The sequence below is a fragment of the Puma concolor genome, chromosome E2, assembly GCF_028749965.1.
Source record: "Puma concolor isolate L17-30 chromosome E2, mPumCon1.1.hap2, whole genome shotgun sequence".
NCBI classification, from domain to species: Eukaryota; Metazoa; Chordata; class Mammalia; order Carnivora; family Felidae; genus Puma; species Puma concolor.
This window is the reverse complement of record NC_141681.1, coordinates 46,416,646-46,442,417: the sequence shown is the minus strand read 5'-3', so window position 1 is coordinate 46,442,417 and position 25,772 is coordinate 46,416,646. Positions and strand designations below refer to the sequence as shown.

General features: G+C 35.8%; 1 protein-coding gene across 8 annotated transcripts in view; it reads left to right on the top strand.

Moving 5' to 3' along the window:
- The window catches only part of LOC112851031 (uncharacterized), a 37,557-nt gene extending 15,024 nt beyond the window's left edge, over nt 1–22,533 (top strand). For 7 of the 8 annotated variants that reach the window (XM_086691004.1, XM_086691002.1, XM_086691000.1 and 4 more), the window contains 3 exons: nt 541–667; nt 993–1,088; nt 20,987–22,533. In XM_086691004.1, coding sequence (XP_086547130.1) covers nt 541–667; nt 993–1,088; nt 20,987–22,344 — 1,581 coding nt within the window. In that variant the 3' untranslated portion in view covers nt 22,345–22,533. Of the gene's footprint in view, nt 1–540; nt 668–992; nt 1,089–12,966; nt 16,757–20,986 lie in introns of those variants that run through there. The other variant, XM_086691005.1, reaches the window with a different exon arrangement.
- The last annotated feature ends 3,239 nt before the right edge of the window (nt 22,534–25,772 follow it).

The window sequence follows — 25,772 nt, the reverse complement described above, 5'->3', positions numbered from 1 at the left end:
TGAGCCACCCAGGCACCCCAAAGTATTTGAATTTTAATGGAACTGGTGATTTTCTCTGCTTGGTCTAGCACAATTTTCAGAGATATAGCAAGCACTTTCTGGTCTCATTTTTGATCCTTTCATAGTTTCTTCAACTTTTCAAACCATTCTTTCATTAATTCAATTTATCCAGCAAATATTTGAATGCCTCATGTGTGCCAAATACTCTTCTATAACTTGGGATATAGCAGTGAGCAAAGCAAAAATGTACTCTACCCTTATGGACTTCACATGTCAGTGGAGGTTGGGGCAGACAATAACAAAATAATTAAGTGCCATGGAGAACAATAAAGGAGGGCTAGGAAATGGGGAACAGGGGTAAGAGTTTGCTATTTTTATACAGAACGATCTGAGAAGTACAAAAGGCCTGAGGGGGAACATGCTTGACATATAGTTGAGGATGTAATATAAAGGAGAGCCCAGTATGCTTGGGGCAGAACAAATAAAGTGAGTATGTTAACAGATGAACTTATTTCACTTCATTTTTTGATTTCATTTCAGGAGTTGGTGACCTTCAGAGATGTGGCTGTAGACTTCTCCAGAGAAGAGTGGGATTGTCTAAATTCTTCTCAAAGGCATCTGTACAGTAATGTGATGTTGGAGAATTATAGGATCTTGGTGTCCCTAGGTAAGAATATTTCTTCCAAAATTGAGTTTCTACTCATAAGGCCCTCTTTGCTACCACCATTATGAATCTTTGGATAGCATCCTCAGTGCTTGGCAGAATATCTGTTGCTGTGCCAAAGTAATGGTTTAATATTTGTGGAATTGCCAGTGGATGGGTCTATTATTAATCTGTTTTGGAAGCTTTAGCTTTCCTGTACTTTGAACACATGTCTTTACACATTTGTCTCCAACTTACTGTAAGCTCCCTCTTCCCCGTTAATCAAAGGATTGGTTATGAGTTCTGGGATATCACAGCATGACCAAATTGTTTCTTTTCATATATGCAGGACTTTGCTTTTCTAAGCCAAGTGTGATATTATTATTGGAACAAGGGAAAGAGCCCTGGATGGTGACGAGAGAGCTGGCCAAAGGCTTGTGCTCAGGTGAGTGAAGAGGAAATAGAAATAGGCAGGCAAAAACCTCTGCAGATGACAGCTCTGCTGGACATAGAGGTGTCACCCCTTCACTCTTCTTTGGTGGCGTGTTCTTGGATGTTCTAGGTTTTACTAGACACTGGGACCTTTTAGAGCATTCTCACAAATTTGTTTTTCTTCCTTTTAATGTTTATTTATTTTGAGAGGGAGAGAGAGAGCAAGACCTGGGGTGGGGGGGGCGCAGTGGGCAGAGAGAGGGAGAGAGAATCCCAACTGGCTCCACCCTGTTGTCAGCGCAGAGCCTGACACAGGGCTTGATCTCACAAACTGTGAGATCATGGCCTGAGCCAAAATCAAGAGTTGATGTTTAACCAACTGAGCCAGGCACCCCCCGAATTTGTTATTCTTAACTCTCTCTCCTTTAATACTTTGCTCTCTCCTTTCTAAGAACTCTTCCAGTCTTCAAAAAATCTTTTCCTAACCTGATAAGCTTTTGAACTTTACAGACACCTGTAACTCAAGTGCCATGTTCAGATCTTGACACTTACAGGCAGTAAAATTTTGGGCAAGTTACTTAACCTTTCTATAAAATAGGATAATTCTTTTAAAGTACTTGAAGAGTTCCTGTCTCATACTGTGAACTCAAAGGCTGTTACTTGCTATTGCTGTAGTAGTAGTGAATCTCCAAATGCCTCATTTTTCTCTCAGTGGCAGTTCATTCATTGTTTCATCAACATTTATTGAATTAAAATTTTTTTTTACTGTTTATTTTGAGGGGGGGGAGGGGCAGAGAGAGATGGAAACACAGAATCTGAAGCAGCCTCCAGGCTGTGAGCTATCACCACAGAGCCTGACACAGGGCTGGAACTCACAGACCGTGAGATCATGACCTGAGCTGAAGTCAGATGCTTAACTGACCGAGTCACCCAGGTGCTCCAACATTTACTGAATTTTTTTTTTTTTAATTTTTTTTTTCAACGTTTATTTATTTTTGGGACAGAGAGAGACAGAGCATGAACGGGGGAGGGGCAGAGAGAGAGGGAGACACAGAATCGGAAACAGGCTCCAGGCTCCGAGCCATCAGCCCAGAGCCTGACGCGGGGCTCGAACTCACGGACCGCGAGATCGTGACCTGGCTGAAGTCGGACGCTTAACCGACTGCGCCACCCTGGCGCCCCTGAATTTTTAAACAAAGTACATGCAAGATGTTAGAGCGCTACATATTTGTATAAGTAATCAAACAATTGATAGACTAGTAGCAGAGATACAGTATTAACTATAAATAGCATATTTGAAAAGAAAGCTGGTCTAAGGACGATCAGACAAAAAGGTGAGAGGCCAAGGAACCTGGGTAACTGAGAAGATGATGGTCTCTAACAAAAACACAGGTCAGGAACACCTGGGTGGCTCATTTGGTTAAGCATCCAACTTTGGCTCAGGTCATAATCTCACAGCCAGGGAGTTCAAGCCCCGCCTTGGGCTCTGTGCTGACAGCTCAGAACCTGGAGCCTGCTTCGGATTCTGTCTCTCTCTCTCTGCCCCAACCCCACTTGTGCTCTGTCTCTGACTCTCAAAAAATAAAAAATAGAAATAGAAATAAAAACAAATTAAAAACAACAAAAACACAGGTCAGAAGCTAGAAACCATTTCAGAGAGAAGAGACTAAAGAGTTTAGGGTTGTGGCATAGGAAGGATTTTTAGGGGCACCTGGGTGGCTCAGTCTGTTAAGCTTCCAGCTATTGGTTTTGGCTGGGGTCATGATCTCTTGGTTTTGTGGGTTTGAGCCCCACATCAGGCTCTGTGCTAGCAGTGAGGAACCTGCTTAGGATTCTCTCCCTCTCTCTCTCTGTCCCTCCCCTGCTCACACTGTCTCCATCTCTCTTAAATTAAATAAATAAAAACTTAAAAAAAGAAGGAAGGATTTTTAGATAGACATAGGAAGCATTAAGGTAAAATGGAGGACTAAAGTTCAAAAGAAAATTAGGGACATTGTAAACATCTCTTGTCACTACCACTCCCCAACTCACCACCCCGCCCCCCGCTACCTCTCTCCAATCTTTTATGTCCTTGTTCAGTTTTTTAAGAAAAATATTTGATGTGGAACTGTAGTTTCAAGGAATATATGGTTAAATTTTATTTATTAATTATTATTAAATAAATCACACACAGGAATGTATATTAATATATGTATATAGCTTAAATATTAATAGAACAAAAACCCAGGTACATACTTCTTAGCTTAAGAAATAGAAAATTGTTGGGGCACCTGACTGGCTCAGTAAAAAAAAAATAAAATCTTAAAAAAAAAAAAAGAAATAGAAAATTGTCAATGTTATTATAGACTCATGAGGGCCCCTGCCTAATGGTATACTATTCTCCACCTATGATCCATCCCCAACCCTCACTGGAGAAACCATTTTTCTACAATTTTGTTATCTTTTCTTGCATTTTCTTTCTTTCTTTTTCTTTTCTTTTTTTTTTTTGAAAGAGAGAGAGAGATTGAGACAGAGCATGGGAGAGGGGCAGAGGGAGAGCGAGAGAGAGAATTTTAAGCAGGCTCCATGCCCAGCTTGAGCACTATTCAGGGCTTGATTTCACAACTGTGAGATCATGACTTGAGTCGAAATCAAGAATTGGGCACTTAACTGACTAAGCCACCCAGGCGCCCCATTCTTGCCTTTTCTTTAGTATACCATATACTCCTAAACAAAATATTATATTTTTGTGTTTTCAACTTTTTACATGTGGAAATACATTATGCATGTAATTCTGACTTTTTTTAAACTCAAAATTATATTCCTGAGATTTATCTGTGTTAATTTTAGTAGCTATGGTTTCCTGAATTTTTGTCTGCTCAAATGTAATGTATTCCACCACGTAAACCATAATTTATCCATTGAAGGTCATTTGAGTTGTTTTCATTTTGTGCTATTATAAATGTTAACTGCTGTGAACCTTATACGTGACTATTGGTGTACAAATGCTGGAGTTTGTATAGAGAACATAGCCAGGAATTTACTAAATAATGCTATTTACTTTCCAAAGTGCTTGTATTAATTTACATTTCTCATAGTTGTGTGTGAGAGTACTCACTGCTCTATACTCAAAATTGACCAATTAAAAATTTTTTTGCCAATTTGATGAGTGTGAAATATTATCTGCTATACTTGACATCTGAATTTCTTTGATTACAAAATAAATTGGGCATCTTTTGGATTTGGATTTCCACTTTTGTGAGGTGCCTGCTCAAGTCTTTTGCTCATTTTGGGGAAGGTTGTCTTTTATATATATGCTTGTAGTTTATATTTTTGATTTTGGTATTTTGTTTTAAGTAAACTTTGTATTCTAAAATCATATAGATATTCTCAAATTGTCTTCTAAAGATTTTCCTTTCATATTTAGGGCTTGAATCAATTGAAATTGATTTTTGAGATTGAAGTAAGAATTTAATTTCTGTGCCTTAGTGGAAAACCAAATGTCCTAGAGTTATTGAAGAAATGAGCTCTCTTTGATCATTGTTCAGAATGTTACATGACTTGAGTCAAAATCAAGAATCAAATGCTTAACTGACTAAGCATCTTAATGTATCGGATTATAGTATATTTATGGGTCTGATTTTGAGCTCTATTCCATTTCATTGATCTCTGTTTCTTTATGCCAGTACCACACTTTCTTAATTAAAATACTTTATTATAAGATGGGATATCTGGAGCACCTGCATGGCTCAGTCAGCTAAGCGTCTGACTCTTGATTTCAGCTCAAGTGGTGATCTTACAATTCGTGGGATGGAGCCCCATGTCTGGCTCTATGCTGAGCATGGAGTCTGCTTGGGATTCTCTCTCTCTCTCTCTCTCTCTCTCTCTCTCTCTGTCCCTCCCCTACTCACGTACACTCTCCCTCTCTCTCAAAATAAATAAATAAACATTAAAAAAAAAAAAAGAACAGGATATCTGTTAGGGCAAGTCCCCTACACCTTGTTTTATGTTCTTCAGAATTTCTTCTTTGCCCATTGGCCATCTGAATAGTTTAGAGCCAACTTGTCAATTTCCACCAGAAAACAACAAAAAAAGTGATTGGCTTTTGATTGAAATTTTACTTATACTCTATATCAGTTTTGTAAATTTTTCTATTTGTAAATTTTTTATTCTGTAGTTCATCTCTCCATTTATTTAGGTTTTAAATTTTCCTTTGGTATGTTTTATAATTTTCTTCATAAAGGCCATGCATATCTTCCGTTAGAATAATTCCTAGGCATCTTAGTTTTGTTACTATGTTAAAATATTATATATATATATTTTTATTGTTGCTCATGTTTTAAAATGAACTTAACTTTTATACATTGACCTTATATCCAGCAAGGCTGCCAAGCTTTCTCATTAATGCTAATAGTTTTTAGATTTCTTTGGATTTTTTTCTATGGGCAGGCTATCTGTGAATCATTTTAAATTCTTATAGCTTTAATTTCTTCTTCCTATTGCCCTATCTTAGATCTCCAGTACAGTATGAACTAAAGTAGTGACAGCAGGCATTCTTTTTTTAAAGTTTTTATTTTAATTCTAGTTAGTTAACATATCATGTTGTATTAGTTTCAGGTGTACAGTATAATGATTCAAAAATTTCATACATCACCCGGTGCTCATCACAAGTGCACTGTTTAATCCCCATCACCTATTTAACCCATCCTCCAACCCCCCCTTACCCCCAGTAACCATCAGTTCTCTGTATTTAAGTCTATTTCTTGGTTTGTCTCTTTTTCTTTTTTCCTCTTTGCTTGGTTTCTTAAATTCCACATGAATGAATTATATGGTATTTGTCTTTGTCTGACTTATTCCACTTAGCATAAAACTATCTAACTCTATCCATGTCATTGCAAATGGTAAGATTTCATTCTTTTTTATGACTGAATAATATTCCATTGTATATATATACCACATTGTCTTTATCCATTTCATCAATCAATGAACATTTGGGCTGCTTCCATAATTTGGTTATTGTGAATAATGCTGCTGTAAACATAGGGGTGCATGTATCCTTTTGAATTAGTGTTTTTGTATTCTTGGTAAACACCCAGTAATGCAATTGCTGGACCATAAAGTAGTTCTATATTTAACTTTTTGAGGAAGCTCCATACTGTTTTCCACAGTAGCTGCAACAGTGTGCATTCCCAACAGTGCATGAGGTATCCTTTTTCTCCACATCTTTGCCAACACCTGTTGTTTCTTGTACTGTTGATTTTAGCCATCCTGACAGGTGTAAGAAGTGATATCTCATTGTAGTTTCCATTGCATTTCCCTGATCATGAGTGATGATGAGCATCTTTTTATGTGTCTGTTGGCCACCTGTATATGTTCTTTGGAGAAATGTCTGTTTATGTCTTCTGCCCATTTTTTAAATGGATTATTTGGGGGTTGGCTATTGAGTTGTATAAGTCCTTTATATATAATTTTAGATAGGAACCCTTTATCAGATATGTTATTTGCAAATATTTTTGTGTATGGTGTAATAAAGTGGTCCAGTTTCATTCTTTTGCATGTTGCTGTCCAGTTTTCCCAACACCATTTTTTGAGGTGACTATCTTTTCCATTGGATATGCTTTCCTATTGTGTTGAAGATTAGATAACCATATAATTATTGGTTTATTTCTGGTTTTCTATTCTATTCTGTTGATCTATATGTCTATTTTTGTGCCAGTACCATAGTTTTTTTTTTAAAGATTTTATTTTTAAGTAATCTCTACACCACATGTGGAGCTCAAACTCACAACCCCAAGATCAAGAGTCAGTTGGCTCCACCAACTGAGCCAGCCAGGCACCCCTGGCACCATATACTGTTTTTATTATTACAGCTTTGTAATGTAACTTAAGTCTGGAATTATGATGCCTTCAGCTCTGCTTTGCTTTTTCAAAGTTGCTTTTGCTATTTGGGGTCTTTTCTGGTTCCATATACAAATTTTAGGATTATCTGCTCTTCTTCTGTGAAAAATGTTGTTGGTATTTTGCTACGGATTGCATTAAATGTTTAGATTGCTTTGGGTAGTACAGACACTTAAACAGTATTTGTTCTTCCAGTCATGAGCATGGAATATCTTTCCGTTTCTTTATGTCATCTTTAGTTTCTTTCATCAGTGTTTTATAGTTTTCAGAATATAGGTCTTTTACCTCTTTGCTTAGGTTTATTCCGATGTATCTTACTGGTTTTGGTACAGTTGTAATTGGATTGTTTTCTTAATTTCTCTTTCTGCTGCTTCATAATTGGTGTATGAAATGCAACAGATTTTTGTACATTGATTTTGTATTCTGCAACTTTACTGAATTCATCTATCAGTTCTAGCAATTTTTTGGTGGAGTCTTTTGGATTTTCTATATAGAATATCATGTCATCTACAAATAGTGAAAATTTGACTTCTTCCTTGCCTATTTGGATGCCTTTTATTTCTTTTTGTTGTGTGATGATAGCAGGCATTCTTTTCCCCTTTGGTCTTTTTTTTTTTTTTTTTTTTTTCAACGTTTTTATTTATTTTTTTTGGGACAGAGAGAGACAGAGCATGAACGGGGGAGAGGCAGAGAGAGAGGGAGACACAGAATCGGAAACAGGCTCCAGGCTCTGAGCCATCAGCCCAGAGCCTGACGTGGGGCTCGAACTCCCGGACCGCGAGATCGTGACCTGGCTGAAGTCGGACGCTTAACCGACTGCGCCACCCAGGCGCCCCTCCCCTTTGGTCTTAATGAGAGTGCTTTCATATTTTGTTATTAATAATTCTGATGTTTAAAGGTTTTTGATAGATACCTTTTTGTTCCTGTTTGCTAGAGTTTCATTGTGGAAAGCTTTTGAGTTTCAATAAATGTTTTTCTTTATCCATAGATGATTAGATGGTTTTTAGTTTTTTATCTGTTAATGTGGTGAATTACATATTACATTTTTAATGTTGAACCAACTTTGTAGTCCTGATACCAATCCATTTTTACAGCTTTTTCATTCATGGCTACTTGCTCTTTGCCAATATATTTAGTATTTTTTGCATCTATGTTAATCAGTGAAGTTGACCTTCAGTTTTTCCTTCATGAACTCTTCTTGTCAGATTTTAGAATCAAGATACTAGTCTCATAAAATCTATTGGTGAGTATTCCTCTTTTTCTTCCTTAGAATAATTTGTGTAAAATCAAAATTCTTTGTTTTTTGAATGTTTGGTAGATCTTTGTTCATCTTGTCCTGTGATTTTCTTGTAAAAAGAATTTCTTGTGAAAAGAACTAATTCAGTTTGTTCTAAGATTCTGTTTCTCCTATAGTAATGAAGCTATAGCATTTTTTCCTGAGAATTTTTATGTCCTATGTAAATTTTCAAATTTATTAAAGTTGCCCATTATCTTCTCTTATCTAAAGTTGGTAGTATATGTAACTATGACCTCTTTTTCCTCCCAAAAAGGGAGAAACAAATTTTTCCATGGATTTATCATTTTTTTTTTAGTATTTTCAGTCATTTTTCTCTTCACTGACGCTCTCTAATTTATCTTTTTAAAAATTTCATTTATTCCTCCTCTTTATTATTTAATTCCTCCTGCATTTATTTATGCTGTTCTCTTTTTTTAAGTTTTGGGTTTTTTCAAAAAATTTTTTAGTGTTTATTATTTATTTTTGAGAGACAGAGCACAAGTGGGGGAGGGGCAGAGAGAGAAAGACACACAGAATCTGAAGCAGGCTCCAGGCTCTGAGCTGTCAGCATAGAGCTAGATGCGGGGCTTGAACTCATAAACTACTAGATCATGACCTGAGCTTAAGTTGGATGCTTAATGAATTAAGCCACCCAGGTGCCCTTCTTTTCTTAAGTTTTAAAGTTAGATAATTCATTATTTTTGAGGCTTTCTTTTTTCTGTTATAAGCACTTAAGACTATATTAGGGATATATTCCACATGTTTTGATATGTCATCTTTTTGTTGTCATGTATATCTAATCATTTTCTAATTTCCATTGATTTCTTCTGGACCCATGAATTAAGTGGAATTTTTAAGTTCCAAATTAAAAATTTTTTAATTGCATTGTGGTTAGAGAACATGGTCTATTTAATTCAAATTCTTTGAAAACTTATTTTATGTCTTAGTGGTTAAGTGGTTGTTGTGTCCTAAAAAATATTCTCTGTTTCTGGTTGTGGAGTGTACAGCATTTGATATATGTTCATTGGATTAAGCTCATTAATTTTGCTGATCAAATCTTCTGTGTCTTTATTGATTTAAAAAAAATCTCTGAGGGGCACCTGGATGGCTCAGCTGGTTGAGCGTCCAACTCTTGATTTCTGACTGAGGTCATGATTTCATGGTTTCATGGGTTCAAGCCCCATGTCTCAGGCTGTGTGCAGTGACCCTGTGGAGCCTGCTTTGGATTCTGTCTCTCTCCCCTTCTCTCTGGCTCTTCACCATGCACATACGCACTCTCTCTCTCTCTCTCTCTCTCTCTCTCTCTCTCTCAAAATAAATAAATAAACATTAAAAAATTATTTAAAAAATTCTGATGATGAATATATACTTTTTTAAGAATTCTGACAATTGGTTATTTCTGTTTTGAAAATATTTTATTAGGTCATATGTTTTTGGATTGTTCTATCTTTCTGGTAAATTCTTCCATATATTATTGTTACCCTTTTTAAATCTAGGATGATTTTTCTCTTAATTATTTTGCTTGATATTAGTGTAGCTATATTAGTCTTCTTTTGTTAATACTTGATGTAGTTTTTCTATCCCTTTATTCTCTTATTTTCTGTGTTTCTCTTGTAAACAGTATATATAGCTAAACAGTTTTTTATTCTATGATAATCTGTGTTTTAACTAAATGATGGCAGTCAATTACATGTTTTGGTATTACTAATAGAATTGGACTTATTTCTACCATCTTATTTTCTTTTATAAATTCTTTTTCCATTTTTTTCTTGTTTCTTGACTTTTTCTCCATCTGCTAATTTGAAAGTTATACAGTCTATTTTTTTTCTTGTATTGATTAGCTTAGAAAATTTAACATTTATGGGACACCTGGCTAGCTCAGTGAGCAGAGCCTTCAATCTTGATCTTGGAGTTGTAAGTTAGAGCCCCACATTGGGTTAGCAATTACTTAAAAATAAAATCTTTAAAAAATTTTAACTCTATAATCATCTTAACAAAGTCTAAAATCATTCTTTACCTTAATTTTTTCCTCCCTTAAAAATATAAGAACCTTAGAATGTTTTAACTTCACTTACTCTCATTTCAGTTCTTATTTCTTTTAATCTCATAAATGGTTATTTTGTTTTATGAAGTTACAAAAGTAGACCATTAGTTTTAGTGTTGTTTAGATTTACCTACATTTCATTTTCTTCATTCACCATTCTTCTCTATATACCAGAACTTTTACCTGTGTCAAATCCTTTATCAATAAATATACTATATAAACTATTTTGTTATTTACTCATTTGTTTTGTATATTTATTTTGATATCATGCATGTAAGAATCTTTTTATATATGCATTCATAAATTGACAGTTATTTTTCTCAGCACCTTAAAGATAACACTGTATACTTTTCTGGCTTCTATTGTTACTATTGAGAAGTCAGTTCTCGTTAATATTTTCTTCCTTGCTTCTTTTAAAAACTTCCTTCTCTTTGTTCATGTTACTGTATATTTTCACTGTGGTGTGTCTAAATGTAATTTTTTTAAGTTTATTTATTTGTTTTGAGAGAAAGAGAGAGTGGGGGCAGGGGAAGAGAGAGAGGGAGAGAGAAAGAATCCCAAGCTGGCTTTGCACTGTCAGTGCGAAGCCCTGTGTGGGGCTCCAACTCATAAACGGTGAGATCATGACCTGAGCAAAAGTCAGATGCTTAACTGAATGAGCTACCCAGGCACCCCTAAATGTAGATTTCACTTAAAAAAATTTTTTTAATGTTTTTACTTATTTTTGAGACAGAGAGAGACAGAGTGTCAGCAGGGGAGGGGCAGAGAGAAAGGGAGACATAGAATCCAAAGCAGGCACCAGGCTCTGAGCTGTTAGCACAGAGCCTGACGTGGGGCTTGAACTTGTGAACCATGAGATCATGACCTGGGGTGAGGTTGGAGGCTCAACCAACTGAGCCACCCAGGTGCCCCATATTTCATTTTAATTGCTCTACTTAAGATTTATTATGATTCTTGTATCTGACCATTCTGGTCTTAACAGTTTCTGGGTAATGATCAATGGTTATTTCTTCACATATTATTACTCCCCTATTCACTGTATTTTCTTTTCCTAAAACTCCAGTTAGATGTACCTATGACCTTCTTTCTCATCCAGGTTAAACTGATGCTTTAAACTGATCCAGGTTAAACAGTTGCCCCTTACTGACTCAAAAGTAACTTTTGAAGTCTTTTTGACCTCTGGGAGTTTACCTTAATTTTTTGCCAGATTTGCAACACATCTAAAAAGATATTTTCTCTCTTTTACACAACATCTTAAGTTTGTTTGTTTTAATATGTCTGGTTTGTCATTTTAACTAGCCTGCTGTATTGCTGGACAGGGATCCTGTGTACTGTTAAAGGATCTAGTTACTCACTACCATGTTGCTCTAATTTTATACCCATATACACTCCCTCTGAATGAGAAAGGATGCATCTACACCTTTTGGTAATGTGGTAGATTAAATATAATATCATAATGTGTTTTCTTAATTTTCTTTGAACACATGAGATGGATTTTGTTACATGCCTTTAGTACCCAGTTATTTTTAAAATTGTCTCTTCACATCATTTGTCTGCTTTTAATGGACCATAGTTCTTTTTACTTATCTATAAGGTCTCTTCCTTATTCAGGATTTTATTCTTTTGTCTCCAAAATTATTTTAATTATGGTAAGACACATATAACAAAATTTACTCTTAACTGTTTTTAAAGTACTGTCTATTCACTATCATTAAGTACTTTCATAGTGTTGTGCTACCGTCACCAGCATCTTGCCATAGAACTCTGAAACTATACACATTAAACAGTAATTCTCCATTCTCCCTTTCCCCAGTCTCAATAACCATCATTCCACCTTCTCTCTGTGACTTGCACTGCTGTAAGTACCTTATATAAGTAGAATCATACAGCGTTTGTCTTCTTTTGACTGGCTTATTTCACAAGGGGTAATCAAAGTTCATTCATCTTGTAGCGTGTGTCACAATTTCCTTTTTCTTTAATGTTTGCTTATTTATTTTGAGAGAGAAAGATAGAGAGCGAGCAAGCCAGGGAGGGGCAGAGAAGGAGAGAGAATCCCAAGCAGGCTCCATGCTGTCAGCACAGAGCCCAACACGGGACTTGAACTCATGAACCATAAGATCATGACCTGAGCCCAAAATCAAGAGTCTGATGCTTAACTAACTGAGCCACCCAGGTGCCCCACAATTTCTTCCTTTTTAAAAGTGAAATAATATTCTATTGTATGTATATATCACATTTTGTTTATCCATTTAATGACATATGTTTTGGTTGCTTCCATCTTTTGGCTATTGTAAATAATGCTCCTATGAACATATGGGTAAAAATACCTGTTTGAAACCTTGCTTTCAATTATTTGGGTATATCCTTAGAAGTGGAATTGCTGGATCTTATGGTAATTTTATTTTTAATTTTTGAGGAACTGTTATACTGTTTTCCACAGAGGCTCTCCCATTTTACGTTCTCACCAACAGTGCCAAGGGTTCCAGTTTCCCCACATTTTCACCAACACCTGTTCTTTTCTTGTTTGTTTTTAATCTTTTTTTTCCCTTTTTTATTTTAGAGAGCGCGCGAGCAGGGGAGAAGGGCAGAGGGAGAGAGAGACTCTTGAGCAGGCTCCACACTCAGTTCAGAGCCCAACATGGGGCTCAGTCCCACAACCCTGGGATCATGACCTGAGCTGAAATCAAGAGTTGGATGCTCAACCAACTGAGCCACCCAGCCACCCTTTTCTTTCTTTTTTTTAACAGTAGCCATCCTAATGAGTATGAAGTGGCATTTTGTGGTTTTGATTTGCATTTCCCTAATGATTAGTGATGTTGAACATCTTTTCATGCTTGTTGGACATTTGTATCTCTTCTTTGGAAAAATGTGTATTCAAGACCTTTGTCTATTTTTAAATTGTGTTCTTACTGAGTTGTAGGAGTTCTTTATACATTCTGGATATATATGCATTTTCAGATGCATGATTTGCAGATGTTTTACCCCATTTTGTGGGTTGCTTTTTTATTTTGATGATTTTAATCTTTAATGCATAGAAGTTTTTAATTTTCATGAAATTCAGTTTTTTTACTTCCTTTTTTGTTGTCTATGTTTTATAGTATTATAACCAATAAATCATTGCTAAAGTCAATGTTATGAGGATTTTTTTTCTCTATGTTAACAACTAAAAATAATTCAGTTTTAGGTCTTACATTTAGGTCTTTGATCCACTTGGGGTTAACTTTTGTATATGATGTAAAGCAAGAGCCCAGCTTTATTGTTTTGCATGTGGATATCCAATTTTCACCGCATTTGTTAAAAGCCTGTCCTTTCCCCATTGAATGGTTTTGGCACCCTTATCATCTGTATGTCTTCTTTGGAAAAATGTCTATTCATGTTTTCTACCCATTTCTTAACTGGATTGTTTTTTGGCTGTTTAGTTGTATAAGTTCTTTACAGATTTTGGATACCAACCCTTTATCAGATATGTCATTTGCAAACCTTCTCCCATTTTGTAGGTTGCCTTTTAGTTTTATTGATTGTTTCCTTCACTGTGCAGAAGCTTCTTATTTTTATGAAGTCTCAATAGTTTATTTTTGCTTTTGTTTCCCTAGCCTCAGGAGACATATCTAGTGAGAAGTTGCTACGACCAATGTCAAAGAGGTTACTGCTTGTGTTCTCCTCTAGGATTTTAATGGTTTCCTGCCTCACATTGAGGTCTTTAATCCATTTTGAATTTACTTTTGTGTATGGTGTAAGAAAGTGGTCCAGTTTCATTCTCTTGTGTGTTGCTGTCCAGTTTTCCCAATACCATTTGTTGAAGAGACTTTATTCTGTTGGATGTTCTTTACTGCTTTGTCAAAGATTATTTGGCCATATAGTTTTGGGCTCATTCCTGGGTTTTCTTTTCTGTTCCATTGATCTATGTGTCTGTTTTTGTGGCAGTACCATATTGTCTTGATCACTACAGCTTTGTAATATAATATGAAGTCTGGAATTGTGATGCCTCCAGCTTTGCATTTCTTTTTCAAGATTGCTTTGGCTATTCGGCGTCTTTTGTGGTTCCATACAAATTTTAGGATTGTTTTTTCTAGCTCTGTGAAAAATGCTATTGATATTTTGCTAGGGATTGCATTAAATGTGTAGATTGCTTTGGGTAGTATAGACAGGTTAACAATATTTGCTTTCCAATTCTTAAGTATGGAATGTTTTTCCATTTCTTTGTGTCATCTTCAATTTCTTTCATCGGTGTTTTATAGTTTTCAGAGTATAGGTCTTTTCATCTCTTTGGTTAGATTTATTCCTAGGTATCTTATTGTTTTGGGTGCAGTTGTAAATGGGATTGATTCCTTGATTTCTGTTTCTGCTGCTTCATTATTGGTTTATACAAATGCAACAGATTTTTGTACATTGATTTTGTATCCTGAAACTTTACTGAATTCATGTATCAATTCTAGCAGTTTTTTGGTGGAGTCTTTTGGATTTTCTGTATAGAGTATCATGTCATCTACAAATAGTAGATCCTTGCCAATTTGGATGCCTTTTACTTCTTGTGGTTTCTGATTGCTGTGGCTTGTACTTCCAGTTCTATGTTAAATATCCGTGGTAAGAGTGGACATTCCTGTCTTGTTCCTGACCGTAGTGGAAGAGTGCTCAGTTCTTCCTCAATGAGAGTAAGATTAGCTGTGGGTTTTTCCTATTTGTTGGCACCCTTATCAAAAGTCATTTGACTATACATGTGAGGGTTTATATTTGGACTTTCTGTTTTCTATTCCATTAGTCTGTATGTCTCTTTATGCCAGTACCACACTGTTTTGATTACTGTAGAACTTTGAAGAAAGTTCTGAAATCAGGAAGTGTGAGATCTCCAACTTTCTTCTTCCTTTTCAAGATTGTTTTGACTATTCAGGGTCCATTGAGGTTCCATATGAAGTTTTCTTATTTCTTGAAAAAAACATAATTGGAATTTCGATATGGATTGCACTGAATCTGTAGGTAGCTTTAGGTAGTATGGCTGTCTTAGTAATATTAATGTTGTAACCATGAATTCAGGATATCTCCATTTATTTACATCTTCTTTAATTTCTTTCAGCAATGTTTTGTAGTTTTTTCATTGTACCAGTTTTTCATCCCGTTAATTCCTATTTTATTCTTTTTCATGCTATTGTAAATAGAGTTGTTTTCTTAATTTCCTTTTCAGATTGTTGATTATGCATAGAAATACAACTGATTTTGGTGTGTTGACTTTGTATTTTGCTACTATGCTGAATTTGTTAATTCTAAGTGGTGGGGGTGATGTAGAGTCTTTAGTGTTTCTACATATAAGAGCATATCATCTACAAATTTTAGTTTTTCCTTTATAATTTGGATTTTTAAAATGTATTTTTCTTGACTAATTGCTCTGGCTAGAACATCTAGTACTATACTGACTAAAAGTGGTCAAAGTGGGCATTCTTGCCTTGTTCCTGATCTTAGAGGAGAGTTTTCAGTCCTTCACCATTGAATATGATGTTAGCTATTGGCTTTTCATATATGGCTTCTATTATGTTGAAGTAGTTTCCTTTTGTTGCCAGTTTGTTCAGTGTTTTTATCATAAAAGGGTGTTGAATTTTATAAAATGCTTTTTCTGCATCATTTGAGTTTTTTCCTTCATTTTGTTAATGTGTGTTACATTAATTTTTGCTGAACCATCCTTGCATTCCAGCAACAAATTCAACTTGGTCATGGTGTATAAGCCTTATAATATGCTGTTGAATTCAGTTTGCTAGTATTTGTTGATGAGGTTTACATCAGTGCTCGTAAGGGATATTGGTCTCTAGTTTTCTTATGGTATCTTACTTTGACTTTGGTATCAGAGTAATGCTGGCCACATAGAATGAGTTTGGAAGTCTTCACTCCTCTTCATTTCTTTGGAAGAGTTTGAGGAGGATTATGTGAATTCTTAAACCTGTGATAGAATTCACCACAGACACTATCTGGTCTTAGGCCTTTATTTGTTGGAAGGTTTTGGATTACAGATTCAGTCAACCTACTAGTTATGGGTCTGTTCAGGTTTTCTTTCTTTATGATTCAGTCTTAGAAGGTTGTGTGTTTCTTAGAATTTGTCTGTTTTATCCAATTTATCGGCATGCAGTTGTCCATACTACTCTCTTATAATCCTTTTTATTTCTCTATAATTGGTAGTAATGTGGCCCCTGTCATTTCTGATTTTAGTTACTTGAGTCTTGTTTTTCCCCTAGTCAGTCCAACTAAAAGTTTGTCAGTTTTGTCAATCTTTTTGAAGAACTAACTCTTGGTTTTGTTGATTCTATTATTTTTCTATGTATTTTGTTGATCTCTACTTCAGTATATTCTTTTTCCTAGCTTTGGGTTTAGTTTGCTCTTTGTCTAGTTTGTTCACATGTAAAGTTAGGTTGTTGATTTGCAATCTTTCTTTTTTAATGTAAGCATTAACAGCTTTACATTTCTCTTTTAGCACTGCTTTTGATGTATCCCATACTTTTTGGTATGTTATATTTTTCTTTTCATTGGTTTCAAGATACCTTGTGATTTCTTCTTTGACCCACTGGTTGTTTAAGTGTGTGTTGTTTAATTTCCACATATTTGTGGATTTTTCCAGTATTATTTTGCTATTGATTTCTAGTTTCATTTCATTATGATTGAGAAAGATAATTTGTATGGTTTCAGTCTTTTAAAATTTATTAATGCACGGGGGCACCTGGGTGGCTCAGTTGGTTGAGCATCCAATTTCGGCTCAGGTCATGATGTCGCAATTCACAGCTTCAAGCCCCATGTTGGGCTCTGGGCTGACAGCTCAGAGCCTGGAGCCTTCTTCAGATTCTGTGTCTCCCTGTCTCTCTCTGCCCCTCCCCCATCACGCTCTGTGTCTCTCTCAAAAATAAATAAAAACATTAAAAATTTTTTTAATTTATTAATGCATGTTTTATGGACAGCATATAGTCTTATCCTGGATACATGTTTACTATTTTGATAAACTTTAGGATTTTAAAAAAAAATTCTTGAAGTCAGTTTGCCAAACTGAAAAATCTGAGAGAATGGTGCTCCACAAGACTGTGCTTATTTCAGATAGTTTCTGCAAGTTTGGGGATTTTCAGGGCCACTCTCATTTGACTAGCTGGCTACAGATAAGAGGGTGCCTACAGTCACCCTCAGGTTTGATAACTCACAACAGTGACCTCCAGAGGTCAGGAAAGAACCATATTATGATTACAGTTTTATTGTAGCAAAAGATAACAAAGAACCAGCCAAAAGCACAGCCACCAATGGCAAGGTCTGGCAGAGTTGCAAACATGAAAGGGCCTTCCAGACATCTCAATATTCAAAAGAATAAGCTTTCAAGAGAGCTTCAGTGTTACAGAGTTATTTGTTTGTTTGTGTTTTGGTTTAACTAGGTAGGTATGATTGAATGGATCATTGCCCAATGCCCAATGTGATTCAGTCTCCAGCCTCCTTCCCTTCCCAGACTGATACCATGATAGCTCAAAGCACCAACCCTTTAATCACATGGTTGGTCTTTCTGGCATGGCTAGCCTCCATCCTAAGTCATCACATTAGCAAAAACTATCTAGGGGCATGCCATGAGTCATGAACTATAGCTATAAACTATCAAGTATGGGGGCACCTGGGTGGCTCAGTCAGTTAAGTGTCTGACTTTAGCTCAGGTCATGATCTCACAACTCATGAGTTCAAGCCCTGCATTAGGCTCTGTGCTGAAGCTCAGGGCCGGAGCCTGCTTCAAATTCTATGTCTCCCTCTCTCTCTGCCCCCTGCCTCCCCCCATTCGTGCTCTCTCTCTCTCTCTCTCTCTCTCTCTCTCTCTCTCAAAAGTAAATAAAATATTAAACTATCAGGTATGGTCCAAGGGCCTCACAATTATACTCCTTCCAGTAACTTAGAGTGGTTAGAGGGTTACCTCTTGGAACTATGGACAAAAGCCTGCCAAATTCTTTATTACCCAGTTTTTTAAAAAATTCACTATGAGGCTCTGACTGTAATTGAATGAAAGTAATAGGTTAATTTTAGAATTAATGGCTTTACATTTTGGTTCTTCATATAGAAAAACAAAGTATGCATCTTCTCCCTTTATTCAAATTTAAGGGGGGGGGGCAGGTCCCTCATTAGAATTGTAAAGCTTTTTGCTCATTTCTCGCAAAGTTTATTTTTAGGGTATTTTCCCTCTTCATTGTTGTTGTCAATGTTAGTTATCTCCTGATGTTATTTTCTTTATGCCTTCCTCTATTGCTTTTTAAAATTGATTCAGAAGTTGCAAAATGATAACAATCTTATTTGAAAAAAATAAGTATAAATAGTATAGTAATCTCCCTTCTTCTACATAGCTTCTACATTCTATTTGCCTTTTATTTATGGTATGATTCATTTCTGGTGTTTTGCAAGTCACAACATATTCACAATTCTTTTTAATGGTCATTATTATTAGCTGCTGTTATTATAACTTTTGTGACATTTCTTGACTAATATTCCAGTACTGTGTGTGTTTTGTGATTCTGTATTTTAATCTTTTTCAGTATAAATCATTGAACAAGTTGATTTTCAAAAAAATTTTTTTTAACATGTATTCATTTTTGAGAGATGGAAAGGGACAGAGCATGAGTGGAGTAGGGGCAGAGAGAGAAGACACAGAATCTGTAGCAGGCTCCAAGCTCTGAGCTGTCAGCACAGAACCCAACGCGGGGCTTGAACCCACAGACTGTGAGATCAAGACCTGAGCTGAAGTTGGATACTTAACTGACTGAACCACCCAGGCACCCCAGAACAAGTTGATTTTCATTACAACATTTAATTTCATATCATGTGATATTAATATTCTTAGCCATGATTTTTTAGGTTTACATTTGTTCCTTCTTAATCTCTTTTGGTTTGTTCTCTTTTCCCAAATATCTTAATGTTGGAGTGCTCTGGGGCTCATTACTTGCTCCTTTCTCTTCTCTTTATACTCATTCTCTTGGTAATGTATTCTCTTTAACTGCCATGTATATGCTGGCAATTTCTAGTTTAAAATCTCTAGTCCAGACTTCTATCTTAAATTCAGTCTTATGGGTCCATAACACTGCCTTCTCAGCATTTCCATTTCAATGTCTAAAATCAACTTGGCTGGGTGGCTGTCAGTTAAGCATCTGACTCTTAATTTCGGCTTGGGTCATGATCTTGCAGTTTGTGAGTTCGAGCTCTGGATCAGGCTCTGTGCAGACAGTGTGGAGCTTGCTTGGGATTCTCTCCCTCTCTTTCTGCCCCTCCCCCACTCATGCCATCTCTCTCTTTCAAAATAAATAAATATTTTTAAAAATAAAAATTAAAAACACTTTAAGTTTATTATGTTCAAAACTGAACTCCAGATCTTACATATATCCCCACCTAAACCTGCTGTGCCCATGGCCTTTCCCATCAATGTTGATGGCTAATCCATTCTTCTATTGCTCAGGACATAAACTTTGAAGGCTTGCTCATCTCTTTTTACTGTTACTTTCCATATCCAATCTGTCAGGATATCCTCTTGGCATTTCCTACAAAATACATCTAGAATCTGGCCACCTCACTATACCTCCATTGATAGCTCTCTGGTCTGGATCCTCATCATCTTCACCTGGATTACTACATTCATAGGTCCCCTTACTTCTTCCATATTTGCCTCCATTCAGTATTTTCATTGAACTGTACATAAGTATCACTCCTCTACTCCACAGACACTTCAGTGGCTTTCCATCCCACTCAGGATAAGAACCAAATTCCTTAGAAAGTATATAAACCTTAAATAATCTTATCTTTTATTTCCTGACTTCATCTCCTACAACACCTCTCCAGACACACTGGCCTTCTTGCTATTCCCTAAACATATCATATGTGCTTCTACTTTTAGGCTATTTCTTCCACCCACAATGCTCTTTCTCAATATCTAAGTGACTGACTTCTTCACTTATTTCAAATCTTTGCTTAAATGTTAATTTATTAATTATTCCTACCTCTGACTTTACCAACATTCCTAATCTCTTTTACCCTGATTTTCTTCTTCTGAAGCACTTAGTACCTTCTAACATATAATAAAATTTACTCATTTAGCATTTATTTCCTATCTCCCCCAAGAATATAAGGTCCATAAAGGTAAGGATCTTTGTTTTGTTTAATATCAAAAGCATTAGAAGACTTTGGCACAAGGTTTGATAAATATTCTTGCAAGAAACAACTATAATAATGGATGTTATTTCAGTGCTTGTATTATTCATACATGCATAAAATTATAACCAAGTCCATCCATCTCCATAATTCCTTATTGACATGAGATTTACCTTTCTGATTTTTAAAAAAATGTTTATTTTGAGAGAGAGAGAAAGTGTGAGGGAGGGGCAGAGAGGGGGGCAGGGACAGAGGATCCAAAGTGGGTTCCATGCTATCAGCACAGAGCCTGATGAAGGGCTTGACCTCACAAACCGTGAGATCATGACCTGAGCTGAAGTTGGATGCTTAACCGACTGAGCTACTCAGGCACCCCTACCTTACTAATTTTCTTATAATTTCTAATCATTCCTCTTCAAGTTTCTGTATGATCTATTTTCAGTTTCTTGCAAACATCAGAACTACAAAAGCCAATGTTCTTGTGGGTTTTGTTATTAAATTCACATACTTCACTTTATGAATGTAAATTCAGAAATGTTCCTTCTGGTACATCATAGAGGAGACATGTTTTTAAATTATTTTTCAGGCTGGGAATCTAGGTGTGAGACTGAAGAATTAACCTCAAAGCAAGATATTTATGAAGCACAATCATCCCAGAAGATTCTAGAAAAACTTACAAGCTGTGGCCTTGAGTATTCCAGTTTAAGAGAAGAATGGAAATGTGAGGACCATTTTGAGACACAGCCAGTAAATCAGAAGTCATGTTTCAAGGAAGAGACAATCACTCATGAAGAAGCCCTTGTTAATAAAAGAGCACAAGAATATAACAAATCTTGGGGAAATTTCCATCCGAACACACTGCTTCATACACAACAGATAACCACCAAAGAGGAGAAAGTACATAAACATGATACACATAAGAAAAGCTTTAAAAAAAATTTAATGGCCATTAAGCCCAAGAGTATCTATACAGAGAAAAAACTTTTGAAATGTAATGACTGTGAAAAAGTCTTTAGCCAGAGCTCATCTCTTACTCTTCATCAAAGAATTCATACTGGAGAGAAACCATATAAATGTGTAGAATGTGGAAAAGCCTTCAGCCAGAGATCAAATCTTGTTCAACACCAGAGGATTCATACTGGAGAGAAACCCTATGAATGTAAGGAATGTAGGAAAGCCTTCAGTCAGAATGCACACCTAGTTCAGCATCTGAGAGTTCATACTGGAGAAAAACCTTATGAATGCAAAGTGTGTAGGAAAGCCTTTAGCCAGTTTGCTTACCTTGCTCAACATCAGAGAGTTCATACTGGAGAGAAGCCTTATGAATGTATTGAATGTGGAAAAGCATTTAGCAATAGATCATCCATTGCTCAACACCAGAGAGTTCATACTGGTGAGAAACCTTATGAATGTAATGTCTGTGGGAAAGCATTTAGCCTTCGTGCATACCTTACTGTACACCAGAGAATACATACTGGAGAGAGACCCTATGAATGTAAGGAATGTGGGAAGGCTTTCAGCCAGAATTCACATCTTGCTCAACATCAGAGAATTCATACTGGAGAAAAACCTTATAAATGTCAAGAATGTAGGAAAGCATTCAGCCAGATTGCCTACCTTGCCCAACATCAAAGAGTTCATACTGGAGAGAAACCCTATGAATGTATTAAGTGTGGGAAGGCTTTTAGCAATGACTCATCCCTTACTCAGCATCAGAGAGTTCATACTGGAGAGAAGCCTTATGAATGTAACGTTTGTGGAAAGGCTTTCAGTTACTGTGGATCCCTTGCCCAACATCAGAGAATTCATACTGGAGAGAGACCCTATGAATGTAAGGAATGCAAGAAAACTTTCAGGCAGCATGCACACCTTGCTCATCATCAGAGAATCCATCTTGGGGAGTCACTCTCACCACCCAATCCAGTCAATCACCAAGTTCTCTAGACACTATCTCATAAATATATCCAGAATTTATGTTCTTTTTTTTCTATCTCTAAAGTCACCGTAGATTCATCTCACCTCAATCACCATACGGTAGCTTTCCAAGAGGTCTTCCTATATCAACTTTTGATCCCCTTAAATTCATTCCCACCATGCCCCAAACTGATTTTTTTTTTTTTTTTTTTTTTAAATTTTTTTTTTCAATGTTTATTTATTTTTTGGGACAGAGAGAGACAGAGCATGAATGGGGGAGGGGCAGAGAGAGAGGGAGACACAGAATCGGAAACAGGCTCCAGGCTCTGAGCCATCAGCCCAGAGCCCGACGCGGGGCTCAAACTCACAGACCGTGAGATCGTGACCTGGGTGAAGTCGGACGCTTAACCGACTGCGCCACCCAGGCGCCCCCCAAACTGATTTTTTTGAGTATAAGAATACATCACTGCCTCCAGTTAAAACCTTTTTTTCTTTTTTGGCTTATTATTTTCTTAAGCTAACATCCTCAGTCTTTAAATTGTCTATGAGGTGCTTCATTATCTGGTTCTTACATACCTTTCAGTCTTATTTATTCCAGTCTCCTTCACTGAGCACTAGGCACTTCCCAGGACTAAGAGCTTAGATTCTGGAAAATCAGCTCTACAACTGCTGTGGCATTGTACGACTTTGAGTAATTTGTTTGACTTATCTAAACCTCAGGGTTTTCTTTAATTCTTAAAATAGGGATAATAAAGGATACTGTATTGTAGAACTGTGATTATTAAATGATATAGTGTCTGTCGTAGACTGATGCATATAAAGGAATAAATTTGCATGTAAAGTGCTTCACGTAGCACATCAATTATAGCAGATATTCAATAAATCATAATAGCTAACGTGTATTGAGTGTCTACTCTGCACCAGGCACTGTTCTACATACTCAGCATATGTTAAGTTACTTACTCCACAGCTAGAACAAAATTCTTCAGTGGACAAAGTAGAACATCCCTGGGAAGCAGCAGGTCAGAATTAAGAAAACCTAAAAATTTTAGAAACATAAATGGGAGTCTTTGCACTCTAGATACGTAATCAGGATAGACAACAAGTAGTAGAACTACTAACACCTACAACCAGTTTTAGGAAGTTTCTAAAGAGAATTGGATAAACAATATAAGGAGAATGATGATTGAGAAGAATACAGAACTCACATTTAGATCAAGAAAAGAATAGAGGATCACAACTCCAAAAAACCAATAAACATAGAAATTCATACTGTCCCATAAAAATATACCAGGCCCACGCAATTGTATGGGTGAATCTAAGTAATTTAAGAAGCATTTAAATTGTTCTACACCACAGAAAAAGTATAAAGTTTGTGAATGTTTTAGCCAGTGGTTGTAAAATTTAAACCAAATAGGAATTAAGGGTAAAAAGCTACAGACAAATATATATAGGGTTTCCTATATATATATATATTTTATATATATATATATATAATATATATATTATATATATATATAATATATATATAATTTCTCCTTCAGTGAATATTGAGTACCGTTTGCTGGACATGGTTTTAGACACAAGGAGACAATAGTGATCAATACTAAGACTATGTCTTCATGGAGTTAAATTTCAAAGGCTAAAATCATTAACACTTAAATATAAAACAACAGATTTTCTAGACCTAGCAAAATGAAAAATAATAAACTGAGGAGTATTATATGGTCTAAGCTGAAGAGACAGCCTAATAAAAGTTGTCAGCTATTCCTAATTCACAAATTCACTCCAATTAGAACCAAAATTCCTCAGGTCTTTTTTCCTTTTAATTTCACAGCTTTGTTCTAAATTCATCTATGAAGTGTGAACTCTTAAGCAAGACAGCTGTCGAGTCTGACCTATTTCTAGAAATTCTGCATATGATTAAGATGGCTTAGACCCATAGAGAAAAGATGCATTTGGGGTTATTAGAATCATTGTTTATATCCATTACAGTAAGGGAAAAGCAAATAAAATCATAGTGAACTATTTCAAAATCATTACATTGGCAAAAGCATCATAGTACCAATTACTGGAAAGATGTGGAGCAGTACGAATGTTCATACAGTGCTATTGGAAGTAGTTGTATTTAGGATAATTTAGCAATATCTAGTAAAGTTGAAAATGCATATACTCTGACCCAGCAGTTCCACACTTAAACCTCTTATAGTCTCTCCTCTCTTCATGTGTCTAGAGAAGTATACATGAAAGTCTATTTCAGTATTATTTAAGAATGAAAAGCTTAAAGCAATCAAAATAACCATTAGGGTGAATAGAAGTTAGATCCCAAGTTAAAAAGAATGAAGTAGAGATATTTCTGTCAGCATGGATAAATCTTAAAACAATATTAATGAAATTGAACTAGACAGTATTTTGTATTATATGGTACCATTTATATAAAGTTTGAAAATATGCAAATTGATGCTATGTGTATTTTCCATGGCTAAATACCATATAGATTGAGTATAACAACATTCATGGAAATAATAATTAAATCCAAAACAGTGGTGACCTCTGGAGGGGGAGAAAAATGAGCTTGAGAAAAGGATGCAAAAGGAGATATCTGTTAATCACTCACTTCTTTAAAAAATAAGCAAACATGGCCAATTCTTATAAATTGATAAAGCTGGTTGTTGGTTTATAGGTAGGTTCTTATTCTCTATATCTTTCTGTATATTTAAACTACTTCATAATAAAAAAATAACATTTAAGTATTTGCTTTTGTCAAGTTACTTCCTTACTATATCTCAGGCATGCCACTGGTGTTCCCATCCATATTCATCATACCCTTCAGAAAGAAGCTGACACATAATTGATTTCAGATGCAATCACTGTTAACAATTTGGTATATCAGTGTTTTGACAATGACTGTATTCTTATGCTGACGGTTTTGTGACCTACTTATTACACATTTTCCCCCATCAGTCTTTTTCTTCCTCCCCAGCTTTACTGAGTTGTGACTGACAACACTGTATGTATAAAGGTGTACAGTGTGATGTTTTCATATATTTATACATTGTGAAATGATTACTACAATCAAGCTAATTAACATATTCATCACCTTATGTGTTATCGTGTGTGTGTGGTGAAAATACTTGAGGTCTCTGCAAATTTCAAGTATACATTAACTATAAGTTACCACGCTTTACATTAGGTCTTCAGCACTTACCCTTATAACTGAAAGTTTATACCTCTTGATCAATATCTCCCTTTCCCCCCACTCCCCAGCCACTCATCACCACCATTCTGTCACTGTGAGTTCAACTTACTATAGTCTACATGTAAGTTAGATCATACAATATTTGTTTTTCTGTGTCTGGCTTATTTCAGTTAGCATAATGTCCTGCAGGTTCAGCTATGTTTTTGTAAATGGCAGGATTTTCTTTGTTTTTAATGCTGAATAACATTCCATTGGATGT